Below are 22102 nucleotides of genomic sequence, written 5' to 3'. Positions count from 1 at the left end.
TTTTAGAATAACTATTTAAGAGATATAATTACTCAGTCCAAAACACCTAAAAACTGGAAATAAAAGTTGTTATTGGTATGGTACTGTTGAAAGTATGATTTTGCAAGTTCTCCCTCCCTCCCACCATGAGCAATGGTATCAGGAAAATTAATTTTTCCCATCCAGTGAAATAAGGATGACTTACAAGATATGAGTGATAGCATCATGCATGTATGAGCAATTTAATATTTCCTGTATTAATCATTTCAGCACATCCTACAGTGGCAATGCGAAGATGAACATAAATTTCTCCTTCCAGATTTGTTGCCTGCGTTTCTCCTAAACGGTGTCTCCCTGTAAGAAAGAGGTCTGGAATCTGTCTCGTGCCTGATGCCGTATGATTTGGGGTGTTTCGTGCGGGCAAACTTCACGGGCATGTTGGAAAATTCTTTCTACGCATTCATACCTTATCCATGAATAATTTCCACGCACGCTAATTCTTCTCTGGTGATTGGACTCTTCTATGTAAGGACAGAGCCACTTTATATTGGAATATGGTTGAACTTTTGGTTTTAGAAGGTAAATAAGAAAAGAAAACGTTGCGCTTTTCTCTAAGGACAAAGCCACTTTATACGGGAACATTGCACCAACTTAAGACCAACTTCAGCAATGCGACTCAAACCTGACAATGGACTCAATTACCCAATCCCGAACCTAATCCAATACTAAATTTTTCAACGCGCATACATTTCGTGTTGGATCAAGTTGGGTTCATTAGATTTAAATCGACCGAGCCAGCTTTTAAGCCGGCCTGGTTGGAAACTTTATTAATACAAATAAACTTTAGCTTCGTCGGTTCGAATTGGAAGTCTCAACCTAGGTCCGATCAAATCCCTGTCCGTTGGATCGTTGTCTTCCGAGCTAGTCCAACACAGTTAGATATATATTGGCCATTCTGTTTTCAAACTGTAGCTCGGATCAGGCTAGATTTGAGTGAACTCAACCGAGTTACACTCCTATCCAAAAGGGCGCAGACCCAATCCCTCTGCATTCCCATATTCCAATACCATCAATAGCAACGGCTTGTTCTTTTCCCTCGAGGAGTGCGGTGGAGTTGCTCGCTACTTTCTGTTCGTTCACACCGTTTGGGTCTCTTAGGTATACGGTGCGGTGCCCATCCTTGTCCTCTGCTCAAGACCCCGAGAGAGAGAGAAAGAGAGAGAGAGAGAAGGGCTATGGAGGAGAAGTACTGGGACCTGGTGCTTGTTCCCTTGGGTCTCTTGGTGTTGGCTACCTACCACTCGTGGCTCCTTCTCACCATACTCCGGCATCCAAAGCGCACCGTCATCGGCCTCAACGCCCTCGCCAGGCAACGCTGGGTCAGAGCCATGATGGCCGTGAGTTTCTCCCATCTTCTCTTCTCTATGCATCTATTTGTCTTGGTTCGCTTCACTTCTTTTGGGGGAATTTCCATATCAAGAGGCTAATCCGATAGATAGATTTCTTGGACATTCTCATCGAGTAAGCCTGCTAACAATTGACGAAGCAGTCACAGTTTCCAGGTGTAATTGATCACCCCGGTTCAATTTGAAAAAGATTGTATTAAGAAAGTGCTGTTGATTGCATCCCTCTACTACTTTAGCTCAAAGCATCAAAGGATGCAGTATAGAGAATTCTCAATTGCAAAATTTGGGGTTCCAGGTGTTGGAGGAGGGGTGTTCCTTGGTTCATTTTAGGAGGCTAATGGGTGTTCTGTTACCACCTTGTGGAGGAGAATCTTCCACCATGCGACAGGTCGGTAAAGTGATGGATGCGACCAAAGTGAACCTACGGCAGCTGTAATCTCTCACGGGTCTCCTTGCACTGGCATCGAGAACAGTGCATTTAACGAAGCAACGTGATTGATGAGCGAAAAAAAAGGACAACTGAGTGGCTCCTTGATTGATTTTTCCGAGTTACTGTAGAATTGTTCTTTTTCTACGAGTCACGGAGTTTGGCATGTGCAACGAGCTTTGAGAGGAAGCTGTGATGACTGCAATCATTCACGTGCATGCATACTTTTGTCACTTAAGGTGTAAGAACCAGGTCTGCTGCTTGGCTTGGACCAAAGTTGGCAGGCCTAATGGGCTTTGATTCAAGAGCTTTTAGAAATAAAGGATTATGATCCCCTGCTTTTCGAATGGTTTGAATGGCCGTCGCAGCCGGTGCCAACGGCCAGTGGCCGTTAGAGGCGATTGCAACCACCAAACGGTCGGCCGTTGCCCGAGCTTATCCCCTCCAACCGACGAACGGCCAGCCATTACGGCCGTTGCGTTCGAGCTTATCCCCTTCTTTCGGGGTTATAAAAACCCTCGATTATCTATCCGATCCGCCACCTCCTTTCTTCTTCCTTCTCCCTCCTCCATGTTTCTTCTCCCTCTCTTCCTTTCTCTCTTTCCTTCTTCCTTCCTTTGCTTGGGCTTACCGTGCCCTCGCTTGTGCCACCGAGTCTCAGGATCGCAACGCCTCACCGAAGCAAGGTAAGGTCTCCCGTTCCCTTCCCATCTCCTCCCTTGCCTCTTCCTCCTTCCGATCGACCGGCAATGACCGTGTTAAAATCATATGATTAATTAGGATCTTGATTTGTGATTGATTGTGCCAAACTTAGTTGGCCTTACCAAACTTTTCAGCCTCCTAGTCTATATAAAGGCGGCTCCTATACATTGTAATAGACAGGCAGAAATACAAATCTCTTCACTCTTTTTTCTTTTTCAACATGGTAATAGAGCCGTAACCGTCGTCTTCTCTTCCGTATTTTTTGTAGTCATCATCGCTCCCACATCCTCTGTTTCTCCTGTCTCTTTTGTGGGGTAGCGGGGATTTCAGCCTCGGCGGCTTTCAAAGCGCCTTTCTTCTCATGGAGATCCTGATAAAATTCTAGCTCCCTTTCTTTCTTCTTTTTCCCTTTAATTGCCTTTTGTTATTTTTTTCATTATTTTTCGTTTGATTTTCGATCAGAAGGGGGCGCTGCCAGCCCACTTGGATGTGTTTTTCTTTTTATTATTATTTTCTAAAATCAAACAACTCTTTCTTTCCGTGCCCTCCGTGTGCTCCCTGGTTGCAGTGGCTCCGTCCTCGGCTTCAAGAAGTTCCAGGCCGTCATCAGCCAGAAGATCGGGATCGCTCCTCACCAGATCTCATGCTTGATTCAATGGCAATCTTGTCGGTACCGAATGTGCCAGAAGAACGACGTCTCGTAGACGGTCATGGTCGCTGCCTGTATCGAAGCAGGGCTTCCCAGAAGAGCGCTTTCTCTTCTTTATCAGATGCTCTTCCCTGACACTTTAGTAAGAAATCTTAGCCACGTTAGCTTGCGTTCTCTCCTCGCGGCATGCTCTCAGGCCGGAGATCCGACTGCTAGCCGTTGGATCCATGCCCACTTCACCAAAGCAGGTCTCTTCGGTGAAGGCCATCCGCTCATGGTGGGCACTGCTTTGGTTTTGGTTGAAGCCAATGGACGAGCGAACCAGTTCAATGCTGGGGACAAATCACACCCTCAAGCATGAAAGGTGCATGCCTTGGATGAAGTGGTTCTCCCCAGATGCGGCCTCTCGAATCCCTGCTGTGTGGATAATTACTTGGAAAAATTGTGATGAGCGAGGAGAGAAATAACAGCCTCTGCTCCGGTATGCTGTGGTCGGATTAGCACAAGGCCTGGGAGATCGTTGTCAGATTCTGTTCCTCTGAAGACCAGGGTGTTGAGCTCCGTAAGCACCATGCTCCCGTTGAGGGAGTCAAGCTTCCCGAGCATCCGTTTTTTAGTGCTCCGTAACTCTAGCAGCGGCGCATCAAACTATACCGTTAGAAATTTGACTGGTAAATTTGGCAGACGTGATCTCATTCCAAACTCCAGCAGCGGCGCGTCAAATTATACCGTCAGAAGCTTGGCGGATAAATTTGGCAGGTGCGATCTCGTTCCAAACTCCAGCAGCGGCGCATCAACCATACCGTCAGAAATTTGACAGATAAAATTGGTAGGCGTGATCTCATTCCAAACCTCAGCAATGGTGCGTCAAACCATACCGTCAGAAATTTAGTGGGTAAAATTAGCAGGTGTGATCTCGTTCCAAACTTCCAGCAGCGGCGTGTCAAACCATACCGTCAGCAATTGGACAGGTAAATTTGGCAGGCGTGATCTCGCTCTTGATCATGGAGGCATGCATCTGCATGGCATCGCCCCAGTCTTCAATCTCCGATTTTATTTACTGCACTTGGCTCTCTTTTTTTTTTGACGGGTTCTTCATACAATGTGGATATGAATACGCCTAATAAAATCAAAAAACATAAGCTCACGAAGTGCCCATGGCAGCTTCCCTTCATCTAACCACAGGGTGTATACTGAGTAGTGAGCTGCAGAGGCAGCCACCTAGTCAGCCATCCTGTTGGCCTCTCTAAATATATGCTTGGCCTGGAAGGCTATCCCATCCCTCATCATCATCCCTATATCCTGGATTAGGAGGTGGTCCGTGCTCTTGCCCCTGGGACCCTTCTAAATTCATCTGATCACCGTGGCTGAATCGCCCTCCAAGATAACCGAATTGGCCTGTAACACCTGTCGCACATGTTGAAGACCCGCTCAGGCAACCCGCAACTCTACCTCGAGAATCGACTTGTCAAACAACTGGCAGTCGCCTGCTATCACTACCATGAAATGCGGGTTCCATATAACAAAGCCCACACCTCCCTGCGCACCTCCATCCAGCACCGACTCATCAAAATTGACCTTGAGGAAACTCGGAGGTGGGGACTCTTAGGTGAAGAATACCGTTTGAGGAGTTGCTTGAGTAGAGAGGGAACCCCAGGTATCTCGAGCTATCATAGATCCATCTGAAGAAAGGACGGGCCTGATCTCCGTCGCCTTCACTCGAGCGTACTCCATAAGAAATCTTGGTGACATCCTACACTCTCCGAACGTACGAGCGTTCCTTGCCAGTCAGATCTGATGCACTGTGCAAGTCGCTCTAATGGTCTTCTGATGTGTCAGCGGACTGCCTAACCACTGTCGTATCACCTGTAGAAACTACAGCCTCTGACTCCAGGCCTCTTACGGAATCCCTGCCCACTGCCATGTCAACATCGCCCATGTGCACTAGAATAGCACGTGGTCCACTGTCTCCTCAACATTGCACGTCTCGTACTCAGCGGGGATCCCCAACCCACGCCTACTCAGCACTGCTCTCATCAAAAGGCGGTCCCATATCACCTTCTATAAGAAGAGTGTTGCCCTCGGGTGAAGCCCGGATCTCCAGACCCAAGTGCAGTCTGGCCCTGGCTCGTGTTCCCACTGAATAACTTGGGAGAGGTCTCCCAATCTGATACTAGTTTTGCACGAGGTTAGGCCTGTTAACGAGCCGAGCCGAGCCCAAGCCTTAGGCCGGTTAACGAGCCGAGCCTCAGGCTCGAGCTCGGCTCGTTTCACAGAATCTCGGGCTCGGGCTCGTAAAGCCTGTTTCAATTACGAGCTCGAGCCCAAGCTCAGGGATGGGGATGGGGATGAGGATGGGGCAGGCGGAGGAGAGGGTGGAGGGGTCGACGAGGTGGAGGAGGGAAGACGCAGGGGGCAAGGAGGTGGCGGAGGTTGGGGCAGACAGCGGCGATAGCGGCAAGCTCGGAGGCACGGAAGCCCTCGGCGAGGAGGTTGCGGCGGGCGAGCGAGGCGGCAGCGGCGGGGTGGGCCTAAAGGGTGGAGGAGGTCGAGGTGGGCGAGGGAGACTGTCGGTCCAGAGGGCGGAGGCGGGGCAGCGGAGAGGGTCTTGGGCCTGGGGGATCTGGAGGAGGCCGTCGAGGGAGGCATGGAGGAGGTCGATCTGGGTGAGGCGGGGCGGTGGAGAGGGTCCTAGGCCTGGGGGATTTGGAGGAGGCCGTCGAGGGAGGCATGGAGGAGGTCGATCTGGGTGAGGCGGGGCGGCGGAGAGGGTCCTAGGCCTGGGGGATCTAGAATAGATCATCGAGGGAGGCGTGGAGGAGGTCGATCGGCGAGGCAAGACAGTATCCTGGGCCTGGGGGATCTGAAGGAGGTCGTCGAGGGAGGCATGGAGGAGGTCGTCGAGGGAGGCGTGGAGGAGGTCGATTGGCGAGGCGGGGCGGTAAAGAGGGTCCTGGGCCTGGGGGATCTAGAGGAGGTCGTTGAGGGAGGCGTGGAGGAGGTCGTCGAGGGAGGCGGGCTAAGATCCAGGTCCGGGAGCCGAGGGAGGCGTGGAGGAGGTCGTCGAGGGAGGCAGGCTGAGATCTAGGTCGGGGAGTCGAGGGAGGCGTGGAGGAGGTCGTCGAGGGAGGCAGGCTAAGATCCAGGTCGGGGAGCCGAGGGAGGCATGGAGGAGGTCGTCGACGACATCGAGGGAGGCGTGGGGGAGGTCGTCGAAGGAGGCGAGCTAAGATCCAGGTTAGAGAGTCGGACTCTTGAGAGCAATATTCAGAGGAGAGGGTGGGGGGTGGTTCGGGGGGAGAGTCAAAAATGGTTAAGTCACGAGCCCAAACGGGCTCGAGCTCGGGTTCGAGCTTGAGTTTAAATGGGCTTCATTTTGGGCTCGGGCTTGGGCTCATTTGACTAACAAGCCGAGCTCGAGCCGAGCTTTTACCGGACCGAGCCTCAGCAAGGTGTACCCTGAACAGCTGTCGTACCCTAGTCTCATTCCACTCTGCCCCTCTCAGTGCTAGGAGGTCGCACACTCGCAACCCCTTGGCTACCTCAGTATGAACCGTGGTCGGCCAGCTCCTCAGAAAAAGGGTATCCAACCATGGATCACCAGTCACATTGATGCTCCGCCCATCGTCTATCAGCCACCTAATGTTCGCTTACGCGAACGACAAGTACCTCTCAATCTCCCGCCACAAGAAGGAGATTCTACGACCACTCCGTGCCACCCCGTTGAGCTCCCTTGACCATATCTGGCTGCCATCACCTGACTCCAAAGCCCATGTAGCTCTAACATGAACCGAACTGCATGCTGAGCAATGGAAAGCCTCGCGTCTCTCGAGAAGAGACTGCACCCCCAAACCACCCTCACTGGGGGGAGGCAGATCTGCTCCCAGGCCACCAAATGCACCCTATGGCCTCTGCTGTGTGACCCCCACAAGAAGTTCCGAAGAAGTTGCTCGATCTTCAATTGAGTTATCTCGATACCACAGTGTTGGCCATGAGATATACTGGCACGGACCCCAACACTGATCTGACTAGTGTCAATCTCACCATTGAAAGAGTAGATGCCCTACAAGCCAATCGCAATATGTATTACGAAGGATTTTCTTTTGATTTTCCAAATTATGCACATGACATTTAATTATGAATAAAGGCATTATGTTTTATCATTTGCTGTTGATTATATTTGTGATAAACCTCTTAGATTAGGGCAATGGTTTTGAGGCTATGATGAGATCATACTAGTGAGACCTAAAATTCTAAAATCTTAATCTTAAATATTTTCAATCATTGGTACCTTGAGTTGGGGATCAATGTTTACCGAAAAGACTGGCACATCTTATGATGCTCGATGCAGAGGGTGATTGATCTCACAATCACTTGTGTGGAGACACTAATACAAATATGTGGGTGCTCATTAGAGGAATGAGTTCACTAAATTGACCTACAAAGAGAAATCTTATGAAGTCTTACTTACATGTCAAAAGATGATTCTCTTAGTGGGAGTTGTGCAACTGATCCTTTGACTTGAGATCACCATAGTATCTTGTGCACATAAATCCATATTTTGGTTTACACTCATTTATGACAGTAAGTTGTGTACGAGGTCTTCTGGATATGGTGGATTGTGTACGAAGGTTATGAGTCAACAAGGAATTAATCACTTCTAGTACGAGAAGATCGCATCCTATTTATTCTAATCATATGATAATTCAGGGAGCCTTTGATCAAAGCAGAATGAAAATTAGAAAGAGTTTCTAATATTTCATTATTTGAATTATCATTAAAAGATTGAAAAAGATATGAATATGAAATCGAGTTTGACATATATTCATACTCATATTACATATTCGGGATGCAGTTTGATTAAAGGATTGAATTGCACGGTAACTTGCCACTGAAGGGTATTTTTGGTATTTCCACCAAATTTCATATTTTTCGGGTAGACATGATACGTTGCTAGACGTCAATCTTGTCTTATAGGTTTGATCGAATTAAAGAGTTTAATTCGATCACCAATTAGAAAGGATTCTAATTGTTAAGTTTGGGTTCGCGCAGTTTGGACTTAAATCGATTAGAAGAGTTGTAATCAAGTTGGGTCAACTCGCACTCACACCTATTGCTGGCTAAGTATGGAACCCAATAGGTCACATACAAGGAAACTTATCAAGGGTCTAATTGGATTAGATCATGTTTGCAAGATAGACATCCTAGCGGGTGTTGCAAACCCTTAGCTCCTGATTCGAATTGGATTCGAATTTGATTCTTAATTGATCTAATTTGATTAGATCATGTTCTAATATGGGTTAGCTAAGAGTTGGCACCTAATTGGCTTGTTTTGAGTCTAATTGAATTAGATTTAATAAATCATTCAATTTAGATCGTTAGATCTTGATCTACCGTTGGATAAAGACATAATGGTGAATTGGTTTAAACCCAATTGGATTAGATTAGATGTGGCTTTAAATCATGATCATTGAATCTTCATCAGCTATTAGATGAAGACATAATGGGATGATTGGATGGCGCCATGAAGGAAAACCATTGGATCATCCTAGAACCGTTGGATGATCACTTAATTCCCTTTCATGATGGCGCCTTGATCCTAAGCCCTTGGATCATATGGAGATGCATCAAAAGTTGTGAAGCGTGATGGACTTGTGATGTTGACTTGGTCAACATCTGATGGCGTGAAGAGAAGTGAGGCGTGAGCTTTAAATGGATAAGGATGAAAGACACCCTTTGATCTTATCCATTTAATTCCTCTCTCTTCATCACGTCTAAGGGATATATGGCGCCATCAATTAAGGCCTTTGGATCATCATCAAGGCTTTGATTAATGGACAAGGATTGCCCCTATTTTTTATGCATGAGAAGGGAGGGGACCACATGGCGTTTGGATAAGAATGAAGCGCCTTATTTAGCGCTTCATCTTATCACGCCTCTTCATGAATACGCCTCTTCCTATTTTTGTGGCACCTCCTCTCCTCTTATCACGCCTCATCTGAAGGATATGTGGATGGGATGCATCTTTTGGTGATGCATCCCCACGCCATCTATAAAAGAAAATCGCTCCCGGTGATTTAATTCATCCTCGATTCCAATCCAACTCTCTCTCTCCCTCATCTTTTATTTCTTACAAGAGTGTCTCTTTCTAGCATTGCTTCTAAGGTGTCCTAAGCCAAGACAAGGAGGTCTTTTTTAGGACAAAAAATATTAGAAGTAATTTTAGAAAGTGAAAGAAAAATTAGAGAGGAAAGAAAGCAAGCCAATTGAGTTCTTTAGAAGAATTCTGCATTAAGGATCAAAAGTCTTTGGAGCTAAAGTCTTGATCAAGTTTTCGTGTGGATCACCATTGGAGGGCGGACACTTGGACACCTCGTGGAGATTGTACACTTTGGATTAGCGTTTGAGGTATTCTACTAATTCTACATTTATATTATATCATTTGATTATAATCATTAAGATGATCTAGGCTTAAAAGGGTTTCATGCATAGGGACTTTATTATGAAATTTTTAAAATCCCTAGCTTCCGCTGCGCATTATGACATGCCGGAACCCTTCAACCATCATGGAGAGAGAGGACGTCCTCCATCCCTCCAACCTGCTCTGGATCTGCTGCACCAAATTCGAGCACTCTGCCATCCGTAGTCTCCGGCCTGAGATGGGGACTCCTAGGTAGCTCAGGGTCCCCTCCTACTCTGGTATTTATAGTATCCTCCGAATCTTCTGTCTGACTCTGTTCTCCAAGCTAGGGCTAAAATGAATGGCTGACTTCAGAAAGTTTACTCTCTGCCCGGATGCCGCGCAGTAACCCACCAACACCCTGCGGAGGACCCATGCATCAGAAATCTGCGCCCTAGCCAGGAGAAGGCAGTCGTCAGCAAAAAGTAAATAGAAAATAGGTCCAGCCTCCGATGCTGCAACATAGGCCTCCAGCTCCCGGCTGGCACACACGCCCTGCAAAGCACGAGACAAAACATCAGCACAAATAATGAATAAGTATGAAAATAAGGGACATCCCTAATGCAGCCCCATGGTGGACTCGAAGACAGATGACAGTGTGCCGTTGACCAAGATAGAGAACTTAGGCCCCTGGACACACCTTAGGACCCATCCAATCCATCGTCTGTGGAAACCGTAACCCTCCAGCTTGACTGCCATCAAGCTTTGCCGCTTCCATGCCCGCTGAAGATCCCACATTATCTTCCGAGCTAACATAACATTGTGGGAGATGTTTCTGCCAACTACAAAAATCCCCTGCTCTGGACTGATGATGCCCGGCCACAAGGGCTTCATCCTGCCCACCATTATCCTTGCCACAACCTTATACAGGATTGTGTACAAACTAATGAGCCTGAAGTGATAAGGCTCTGCCGCATCCTGACGCTTCGGTATAAGCGTGATGAAGGTGGCCTTCCAATCATCAGGCATCACTGCTCGGGTGAAGAAGCACTAAGTAGCCTCTACCACTGCTCTCCGAATGATACCCTAGTACTGTCGAAAGAAGAAAGGGGGAAAACCATCAGGTCCAGAAGCCTTGTCCGCTGCCAGAGCCCTGATTGCCTCCAGCACCTCCCGTTCCGACACTGGCTAGACCAGGGTAGCATTATTATCATCATCATCAATACCCACATCCACCTTTAGAAGTTAGCCTTCATCAGCAAAGTCCCCATCGTCCGTCCATCGGGCGCGAGAGAAGTCAAGCAAGACCCGTCTGACGGCAGGCTCCCCTTCCACCCGATGGTCGGACCCATCTCGCAATGAGTGAATCATGTTTCGCTGTCTTCTAATAACCATCGTTCGATGAAAGAATCTAGTATTGCGATCGCCCTCAGTTACCATCTCCCAGCATCTCATTCCCACCCTGTCGTCGAGAGCAGCCAGCCCGAATTTTTATGCGAGTCACTTTTTAAAGAAAGAAAACTACCTATCATTCAGTTCCGCGGCCTAAGCTGCCATATTCTTCCATCTTTCTGAACCTGTATCAACCCATTCCTTAGAAAGACACTTTTTTAGTAGGCCAACCTAAGACTTGCACCGTGGTAACTCCGAGAACCACACTTCACACTTACTCAATCACACCTCCTTTCTCTTTGACTATGCGATTGGTAGTGGACATATTTGGTCTTCATATTTTCCCTTCCATTTTGTAAAGTTAATTGGAGGGGATAGATCCAGGAAATTGTAAATACAAATGTCAATCTTCATATTTATACACTATATACATTAGTAGGGGTTGATCAGACCCACTGGATCCACTTCTGATGCCATAAAATCTCATGCTGCCGTAATAGTGAGTGATGAGTCGCAAGAAGCCCCCAAAGGTTGACCATATCATCCTCCAAGAGCGCGCCCCCAAGGTCCTCTTTCCTTTGCAACTCAGCAATTTCGGTCTCCACCCCTCCAATCTTCGAAAGATGTTGCCCACAACCTCGCGGTTCCAACAACGAAGATGCTTCTTGATCAACTCTAGTTTATGCGAAACTCGTTGCATTACATCCTCTCGCACTAGGACACGCCAAGCATTGCAGACAATATCCCAAGACTGATGGTACGATAGCCAAACTTTCTCAAAGTAGAAGGGGCTATGATGACAAGGTCTCGATAATGTGGAGATCAGCAAAGGGCAATGGTCCGATGCAATCCGAGGTAAATGACTGACTCAGCAGGTAAGAAAGCAGAGGATCTAGTCTAGAGACGCAAATGCCCTATCTAATCGCTCCTAAACCTAGCACTGCTAGCTTGATTATTGCACCAAGTGAACCGTGGCCCTGAGAAACCTAAGTCTATCAGGCCGTTTCGTGACACAAAATTACGAAACTCCCTCCTATCCACTCTATCCATGAAAGCCACCCCTCCCCTCTTATCATTAGCATTCTGGATACAATTAAAGTCACCTACGACCACCGTCGAAATACCTTGGGTGGCCAGGTTGGTGATCTCATGCTAGAGGACTCTCCTAACCCTATAATTCGTGCTCGCATACACACTACACAACACCCACAGATCAACGTCAGGTTCCGAAACAATCATAACTACCTGTTGGGGGCAGTTGTGGAAGACATCAACTGTCGCCATCCCTCGCCTCCATAGGACCAAAATGCCACCCGATAGCCCTTGGGAATCGACTGCATTGGTCTCCTAGTCCCTCCTCAGGCGCCGCCTCAGTTGGCTGAGCCCATCACCAGATAATCGGGTCTCACAAAGGAAACAGATCTTCGGACAATGGACCTGCACTAACTGCTTGAAGGAAGACATGAAAGACGGCTTGGCCGCCCTCCTGCAGTTCCAGGCAAGGATCTTCATGGACCACAATCCGCATAGTTGTCCTCAGACTCATCCTCCCCCTAGGCCACGGGTTCTGCCTCAAGCTTGCAAGGCAAGCCGCCCGCCTGCTCATCCTCATCGCATGCACCAGAGATGACACGCATAACTACCGCCTTGACCTGTTGCACGATAGTTGGGTGGTCCACATTTGCCCTACCGACCATTACTTTGCTCGTTGCGTGGTCGCCACTGCCTCCCGCTTGCGTGGCTCCCTCACGGGGTGCTCGGACCAGCTGTGCCCCTGTCGCACCCTCTTGTGGTATCAGTGGCTCGGCCAGACTCCCCTCCAAGTGGATCACAGGGTGGCCCCCTGCCTCGCTCCTACCTAGGGCAACCCACAACTGCTCACCCAAGGTCGGGGTCGGAGAGCCGAACCGGAAGACCCCATCTGGGCCTCTCCCTAGGCCCTCATGTGTGTCCCACGGCCGTGGCTGACTCAGCATGCCCAGCATGAGGAGGTCCTGGCCCATGGGTAGGGGGGTCGCCCTCCCTCGGCTTCTTCATCATCCAATTCGAGGTCTCTAGCTCTTCTTTTATGGTGCTTTTGTCTACAAGCATCGTTGAGCTTCGATTGCCTTCTCTCTGAGATATATCTTCGTTGCGAACGTCTTCACCAAAGCTCATACTCCTGGCATCTTGCGATCTTTTGTTTCCAAACTCAAGTTGGTGTCTACTTTACTACTTTAAGTTTGAGAGGAGATGTTAAAATCATATGATTGATTAGGATCTTGATTTGTGATTGATTGTGCCAACTTAGTTGGCCTTACCAAATTTCACCTTGATTGATTTGTGATTGATTGTGCCAAACTTAGTCGGCCTTACCAAACTTTGTCAACCTCCTAGTCTATATAAAGATTGCTCCTATATATTGTAATAGACAGGCAGAAATACAAATCTCCTCTCTCTTTCTTCTTTTTCAATAGGCCGGAATCTGGCAAAGGGCCGCAAGAAGAAGAAGCAAAAGAAGCAGTAGAAGAAGAAGAAGACCGCTTACATGGTGGTCGTTCCCATATTCCTCAGTCGCAGTCGTCGACGGGCCGGAGGCCCTTTTCACTCCTTCCCCTCTTGTACGCGATGAAGAGCAATAGAGAGAAAAAAAGAAGAAGAAAGAAGAAGAGAAGAAGAAGAGGGGAAGAACACTTACCGGTCCTTGGCTACAGTTGTCGTCAGGCCAGAGGCCTTCCTTCCCTCTCCTGCTTCTCAGTGGGGGGAGGGTTTAGACCACCCTTCTTTCCACCAAAGAAAATAGGGGAGAGCGGTGAGGGAGAAGAAAAGGAGAAAAAGAAAGGAAGAAGAAGAAAAGAAAAAAAAAGAAAGAAAAAAAAAAGAAAAAGAGAGGAAAAAATGAGAAAAATAAATAAACAAATAAATAAATAAATAAATAAAATCAAGAGAGAGAGGTTCCATCCTTGGTACAACCATTCTTTCTCTATTGGATTTGTAGATACAGATCCGACTTACCCAATTGGGATCTGAAGTCTGCGTAAGTCCATTTTGGGTTGCTTAGAGGTTTTAATTAGATGTTAAATGGTGAATAATAAGTAATTTATTTTAAAATAATTTTGATAGGTACAACGGAGTTGTTCAACTAAATCTAGAAATTCTTAGGCGAACAAAGGTAACTTACTAGTTTGCAAATTTCTATTTATTTCTCTAGTATTATGAAAATATGAAAATAGTGTTAAATATTGATGATATCATTTTTTTTTAAATTAAGGATCAAGCATACAATATTATGAAACTCATGATTTAATGCGAATTAATGAATCCATGATTGTTTTACCGTTAAGCACTATATATAAACTATGAACTCCATATTTATGAAATTATATTTTTGTTGTGAAAGAAATAATTTCATAATTATTTTATTGTTAAATGTTTATGGGCTATGAACTCTATAAAACTATTTAATATTTTATTAGTTTTTTGTATAAATATTCTTCGAAAAATTTAAATTTGCATGAATATTCTCTTAGAATTTATATTTGTTTCTGTACCCTTATAAAACACTATTGTTACATAAATGCCCCAATGTAATGGTTCTTCTAACACCGTTAATAAAAATCATATTTATTTTAATTAAAAATAAAATAAAATTTTAAAATTATTTTTTTGTTCTCTCTCGCGATCGCCATGTTTTTTTTTGCACATCTACCCATTAAGGATATTTTAGTCATTTTAATTTGAAACTGTTAATTTTTTAACGATGTTAGATGATGTGGGTATATATACAAAAATAAGGATAAAAATGGTAGAATAGCAAACTAAATATTTTACGAAGGTTTACATGTAAATATTAATTTTGAAAGGGTATTCATGCAAAATTCGATATTTAGGAGGGTATTCATGCCAAAAAAAAATTCATATTTTATTCATGTATGATTTAAGAAAATATGTTTTAGAAAAAATGACTTAAGAAAGTTGTCTTAACAACTATGACAAAAAGACTCTTAGATAGTTATGTATGGCCCCTAAAAGTTAGATAAATCGATATTCAGTTTTTACGACCCTACTAGCGGGTTATAGTAGTTGGCATATGACCCGGCCAGTAGGTAATAGTAGTTGGCATACGACCCTGCCAGTAGGTAATCGTAGTTGGCATATACCCCTGCCAGTGGGTAATAGTAGTTGGCGTTTGTCGATTACGCTCCTATCATGGGTATGATAGTGATCTTAGCTTTAGTATGAGAGTAGTAATTTGATCAATGATAAATGATTTATAATTTTATACTATATACCAGAAATTATGTTTTATGACTAATTTATGTATGCATGCTTGGCTTTATAACTTATTTTAATATATTGTACTACGAAATGCTCTATTTTGTAATATTTTTTATTTTCTTTAAATGATGCATTGATATAAAAAAACTTATACTTGATCCGGTAAGGTAGTGAAAAGTTTATTTATTGAGCTATGTCGCTCATATAGCTTTGTTTTTATTTTTCTCTCTTCAGGCAAATATGATCAGTAGGGACTGAAGATGGTTCAGGCTTGGAGTTCGCGCTAGCAAGCTTAGCAATTTGTATAAGAGTTTTAGTAGTATATAGCTAATGATGGGTTTGGCGTTGATGTTGAATTTAGATGCTCTGAGCCAATATTGGTTTCATTCAATGAATAACCTATGTTGGCTAGAAGATACTACAGCACGGATCCATAGGGGTGTCCATAAGCTGATCGTAGTATTTGTAATTAGATTTGAATGGATTTGAATCTTTAGCCTCACGAGAATGTCAGGGCTTGAACGGAGAGAGTATGTGAAGTTCCATATGGGCGTGTACTTAATCTCACATCAACTATTTGCTGGGTAGATCTTCGGTACTTATACAGGATCAAGAAGCCCAAATAATACTTTCCGGGTAGCTTTTTTTAGGTGAGGTCCTGAGTTGTTACATTAGGTGTTAGAAAGAATTCATGTCATGTGTTTGACAATTTCATCAATTGGTATTGCAGCATATAATAGAAAGAGGATTGATAATGAACGAAGTCTCAAAACATCCATTCCACACTTGCCAAGAGTTGATTATTAAGTGAATCAGAATGATGGATGTTCGATTCAGTAGATGCTTCAATTTTTATATGGCACTTAGCGATCACATAGATGGCCAATTATGCCATTCAATGACAAATATGCAACTGTGTTAACCCTGGAACCTAAGATTGTGGTAGAGGCCGGGGTTCCATCACTATAATTCACTAGCTTTTATTTTGCTAAGTGTTCATTATCTTCAGCAAGTCGAATGCATGACTTTGATGGACAATATTAAAGAAGGAACATGCCTACCATTAAGGATGCTATACTTCTATGTAGAGAAAGAAAACTACGGTCTGCAAACGGGTTTTTAACGCAACTGTGATCTTGAAGCTAGTCATCTCCGGGGAACCCCTTTTCGTTCAGTGGAGTTGATGGGGAACCAAAGGAATGTGTCCATGCGCCATCACAATTAGAGAATTGTCAGCTAAGTACCGAGGAAAAGGTGACAAGGAAATGTAGAGCGGGAAATTCCGAGATTTTTGAGTTGAGAGTTGGGACAAACTTTTCCTAAAAATCAAAATCAGCTGCTGGTTTTCGACTAAGCACCCCCATTTCCGGATCTACTCAATCACTATGGTCGAATTCCCCTCGAGGAGGATACGATCCGCACCTAGTACCCGCCTCGCATAGGAGACACCCTCTAAAGCCGCCTGAAACTCAGCGGCCACTACTGACGAGTTAAAAATCCTCCGCCCACCTGCCACCACGAGTCTAGCATCGTGATCCCTAATGACAAATCCCATACCTCCGCTGTTTCCGTCCTCTGCTACGCTCCCATCGAAGTTCACCTTGAGATAGCTAGGAGGTGGAGGCACCTAGGATACCAATATCATCCTGAATACTGCAAGAGCAGAATGGAGGCCCCAGATGTCCCTGACCAACCCAGTAGGTAAAGCCTCAATAGTGCCGGTGATCTCCGCCGCATGCCGTAGAGCTCGGTCTGCCACTATCCTTGAGTGGGGGCTATCGCCGTCGAAAATTCGTGTATTACTATCCAGCCAGGAATGATAGGCCAGGTAGGCATCACGAGTCCCCCTCTCCTTCCATCCGGACTCTCGAGCTGAGGCCTCAAAATGTCGTAGGAACTTCTCGGTGGACGCCTACATCTACCTCTGGTTAGCCTGAGCTGAGGCACATCTCCATATTTGACTGGCTCTCGGGCACTCAAAAAGAACACGGTAAATGAACGCCTCGGTCGGCTAGCAAGCTCCACATCCGGCAGGAATTCTCACTCCCCGCCTCACCAAAACTCCACTAGTAAGTAAACACCTCTAAGCCACCTTCCACATAAACAAGACGACTCGGGGGTAAGTTTTCATTATTGAAAAGTATCTATCAAACCTCGACATCCTTTTCCAGTGCACCAAAATCAAACTGATATTTCTTATCAACATATTCTTCATCTTGTCCTATTAATTTAATTTAAAAATATTATGTTGGTTTTACCAGGGCTGCTGTAATATAATATGGACATACATAATCACTACCATATTAATTATTTTTCTATATAAACTTCAAGGATGATCCATCTTTTTTCAGATGAGCACCATTGAATCCTGCAATAATTCATGCAGACAGAAAAATAAAAAATTTGAAGTGCTTTTAAATCTGCTAGATATGATTCAATGATTAATGTCATGAAAAAAAAAATCTACCTCCGAACCTCTGTTCTATATCATGTGCTCAATTTTATTTTATTTATTTTTCACTTTTGGGTCAGACCATGGGCCCAATCGAGCCGTCTCATAGAGTTGAGTGAAAGAGCCGGCTTGTGGGCCAAATTTTAACGTATCTGAAAGGTTTTAAACATCCTGGGCCCAGCCATTTGCCTTGCGAAAAAAAAGAAAAAAAACAAAAACAAATGATAAGGTTTCTCATGCAATGAGCCAATGAACAAGCCTTTTTCTCATTGTTCCTTGTTGTATTACCAGGACCCACTGAAGAACGGTGTTCTCGCGGTGCAAACACTGCGCAACAACATCATGGCATCCACAGTACTGGCCACCACCGCCATCACCCTCGCTTCCCTCATCAGCGTCTTCGTCGGCGCCTCCACCACCAGCTCGGCGGCCGCCTCTTTGTTGGTCTATGGCAACAAGACGGCCCGCATCGCGTCGGTGAAGTTCTTCGCCATCTCCCTCTGCTTCATCCTCGCCTTCCTCTGCATCGTTCAGTCCATCCGCTACTACGCCCATGTCAGCTTCCTTCTTGTCGTGCCGGCCACCACCGGTGCATTGAGGGACGGCGGCGTCTCCGTCGCCTACGTCGCCAGGAGTCTCAACCGGGGGAGCTTCTTCTGGTCCCTCGGCTTGAGGGCGTTCTACGCGTCGTTCACTCTGTTCGTTTGGATTTTTGGGCCGGTTCCCATGCTGGCTAGTTCTGTGGTGATCTGCTGCTTGCTGTATTTCTTGGACACCACAACGGGGTACACGCGAGACCTGCACGATTCTTTTGGTGGGGATGAGGAGGAGGCCAGGGAGGATGCATGATTACTTCCCGCTAATTGGTTCCTTACAGTTGCATGAAGGCTGGTTAAAACTCAATGATCATTGAGTTCTTTATCTCCATACTCAAATTTGCCGCATGAGATGCACGTAGGTGAAGCTATATAAACTTCCGACGGGCGCTTCACATACTGCATGAAGGATTGAAATATTTTGCTCTAAGGTTATTCGAGTTTTGAATCATCATATACGTATTTGTATATCATGTAATCGCCTGTAGAGGGTAGCAGTGAAAAGGTTATGGAACTTAAACCTGGTTCTACGTACGTTTGATTAATGTCGATACGGTTAACGAGATTATATATTTGCTTATGAGAAACCAACAGCGAAAAATACTGGAAGTTTGACACCTAATCCTTCACTTTTACTGGCATTTCTGACTAGTTTTTGCACAGAAAAGAAGAAGAAGAAGAAGAAAATTACTAGGAATATAGTATGCGAATGAGCAATGCTACAATAATTCAAAAAAAAAAAAATCACTAAGAAAAGTCACTCATCGGGTAAATTCCACCAATCACTTTGCTTCATTTCATGGTTCACTTTACGACGCCGATTCAGAAGAGAGCAGTTGCAATCCACCACACCAGCTCTGCGACCTTTGAATGATATTTTTGAGTCAGTCGAGCATTTTTTGTATGCCCATGGGGACACACGGTTTTAATGCGACAGATAAATGATCAGAGGGAGAAGGCTGAGCTGTGGATAAGGCTTATAAAATTACCATGGAGTACAATATGTCATCCATGGAGTACAAGATCAGACATTGTCAAATGCCGTCTTGCAGGGTCTGTGAACCCAGCAATGCCCGTGGCCTACATAAGCCTGATATATGTTTTGGATATATATTCTTCACTAGGCTCTAGTCTATTATCATATAAAAATGTTCGCATGTCCTGTTTAACGTCGAACCTTATCCAGGAGGCTAGCATCTCCAGATATCTAGCTAAAAGTTAGGATAACACAATCATCTTGTCTACAAGAAATTATACCCTATACCCCATGAACCAAGTGGCCCTGCACCATGTCAATCACCTCATCTCCTTCTTGTGAGCCCTATTCATCATGTGCTTGTCTCTGTGATTGCTCCACGAACAGCAAGATACGAGATCATTGGCATGGTGCACGGCCACATTGGCACACGTCATATAGAGGGTATAATTTGCTGGAGTATTCCCCATCTTAATGACTAATGCCCAGTGAGATGTCTGGTGCTCTTGCCATGCTATCCTCGTGCAAGATTCTTGGACTCTTATAACCAGCATGACCAACTTAAAAATCTATGACGTAGGACGTGGAAACACTGAAAAACAACCAAAAAGGATCAAGGCTTCACAAAGTGAAGTATAATGTTAATGATAGACTAGGTCATGGTGCCTGGAGTATCACTAATTTTGGTACGAAAAGTTCTGCTAGTTGTGTTACTGAGTTGCATAAAGTAGCCATACTTGGAACTCAAAAAAGAACATAAGCCAAACTATGTATGCTATGGACCAGTCTTTTGTATAGGTGTGGGATTTCATCTCGGCAATTTCATCCCTTACAATTTGAGCTTAAGTTATTTGGGGGAGGATTCAAGGCTGTCAATTTTTGCATAGAAATCTTCGAAGAAAACATTGAAATCCAAGCTAGTGTTACGTTTGATTGAATTGATGTTAACATGAAGAATTTCTATCCATATTAATTTTATTTTTATAGAGCTAGAGTTGAGTGTGGCTTCAACGAAGAAAAAAGTCATCTCTCTCGAGAAGAACAGTTGAGATCTCCCATTTTTATGGATTTTTACTACCCAGAGAAAGGAGAAAAAACTTTATAGCTATTGTTTACCAAGAGAATGATACAATATTGTTGTTGCAATTCTTGTAACACTTGCAGACTAGATTAATTGGATCCCAACCTTCAATTATGATAACATTAGCTTTGAATTGTCATTTTCTTTTAGGCAAACTTAGAATATCATCTTGAATGCCATCACAAATCTTTCAAAGAAAACTATCTCGACCTATCTTTTCTTGTTACTTTCATGCTAAGGTCTCGAGAACAACTCATTCTAACTCCTGATATGTTCAGAGTGTAACGTAATCCCGTTCTATTTCAAGTTTGCGTCGCACATCATACTGACACTCACTCTCTTCTCTTCTTTTTTTTTTTGCTAAAAAATTCACACATTTAAGCAATATGAAATGGGAGAGATCAATGTTGTTCAGCTCCCGACCAATTCATTCAATAAGATAAATAAATATATATATATATATATTTAAGTATATATATATAAAGAAGAAGAAGAGCTACCTAGCTCAAACCGATGCTTTTTACTTGGCCATGGGAATCTTTGCTGAGACCACCATTCCCGGTGCATGCCTAGGAACTGGACAATTTTTATCTTTGCGGCTGGTGACTTACCCACTGGCAACAGCCACCACTTCGCACTGCCTTTGCCGCATTAATTTCTTCACTATACAGTGCTCAGGCAAAATTCCATTCTAATCGAAAAGACAGATTCCCAACTCTTTTCCTTTCTTTTGCTCGAGATGATCCAAGCATAAGTTTACTCTGTTAGTGTATACGCCATATATGTTCCTGCTACTGAATATTTCATAAGATCAATTAATGGAGGTAGAATGTAGGTTTGCTTTGTTTATGTATAGCTAGATGTTCTTCTAGAAGTACCAAAATGAAACTGGAGAGAAGGGGGTGGGGTGGGGGGAATGGATATTGCTTCGCATCTTTATACGCATTTAAACAATATTAATACAACTAAGCTGCTAACAAGAAAAGTTATAATAGAAGCCAGTCTCACGTTAATCAGATATCATAACTATATCATAACTATCTAAACTAAGCCACCACTTTCAATTAAAAAAAAATTAAACAAAGAGTCCATTAAAACTGGGGTAAACAAGAAAAATCGAAGATGATCTACAAACCAACCAACAACTCGACAATTCATGAAATAAGGAGGAAAGGGAGATCCCTACATGAAGGTCAACGTATAGTCAGTTTCATTTAATTAGATGTTTCAAGTCATGGTAGTATTTGAACCAAGATTACAAGCAAGCATCTGGGAGAGATGTTGTTCTTGGACTCATCATCAGGATGCCTTCAGGTGATAAATGCTAATCTCACTCGCATAAATTGTCATTAATTTTAAGGATCTGAAATATTGAGCAGTTAGTTGAAACTATCAGCTGAAAGATCGCGATCACCCTAATGGAAGTTCAAGTTCAGAAATGAGAACAAAGTTAAATACCTGCCATAACAAAATCATCGAAGCACAAGTTCTCTACTAGGATTTTTTTATGAATTGTACTATGAGGTCCCTTAGGTTTCTTCCTCCCTTTTGGAGTGAGAAATTAGCATCTTAAGGCATTCTCGTGCTCTTTAATATTGATTTAAGTTCTATATTAAAGGGTTATGTCGTGCTGAGTTGCATGTCCAGTGCACATGAAGATGGAGTTGAAGGATAACTTGGGGGTGGAGACGCCATCCCCCAGAATTCCCATTATCGTAGTAGATAGGAAGTTATCGTCCTGGGAGAGGTGTCAGTCCCAGCAACTTGAGATAGCAGCTGCATCAG

At 44.4% G+C, this 22102-nt stretch overlaps 1 protein-coding gene and 1 long non-coding RNA gene across 2 annotated transcripts; both read left to right on the top strand.

The window, feature by feature from the left end:
• Nucleotides 1-1083: 1083 nt before the first annotated feature.
• Nucleotides 1084-21570, top strand: LOC103705643. Its single transcript, XM_039125658.1, has 2 exons — nucleotides 1084-1376; nucleotides 17956-21570. Exons 1-2 carry the CDS (start codon nucleotides 1215-1217, stop codon nucleotides 18511-18513), a joined length of 720 nt encoding a protein of 239 aa, XP_038981586.1. The 5' UTR covers nucleotides 1084-1214; the 3' UTR covers nucleotides 18514-21570.
• LOC120110517 lies at nucleotides 1383-4310 on the top strand. Its single transcript, XR_005511558.1, has 2 exons — nucleotides 1383-2498; nucleotides 3083-4310. It is a non-coding gene; the product is annotated as an uncharacterized LOC120110517 (long non-coding RNA).
• Nucleotides 21571-22102: the final 532 nt, after the last annotated feature.

This window comes from Phoenix dactylifera, chromosome 4 (assembly GCF_009389715.1).
Source record: "Phoenix dactylifera cultivar Barhee BC4 chromosome 4, palm_55x_up_171113_PBpolish2nd_filt_p, whole genome shotgun sequence".
Lineage (NCBI taxonomy): Eukaryota > Viridiplantae > Streptophyta > Magnoliopsida > Arecales > Arecaceae > Phoenix > Phoenix dactylifera.
The sequence above is the reverse complement of the archived record's forward strand: the minus strand, read 5'-3'. Positions and strand labels throughout refer to the sequence as shown.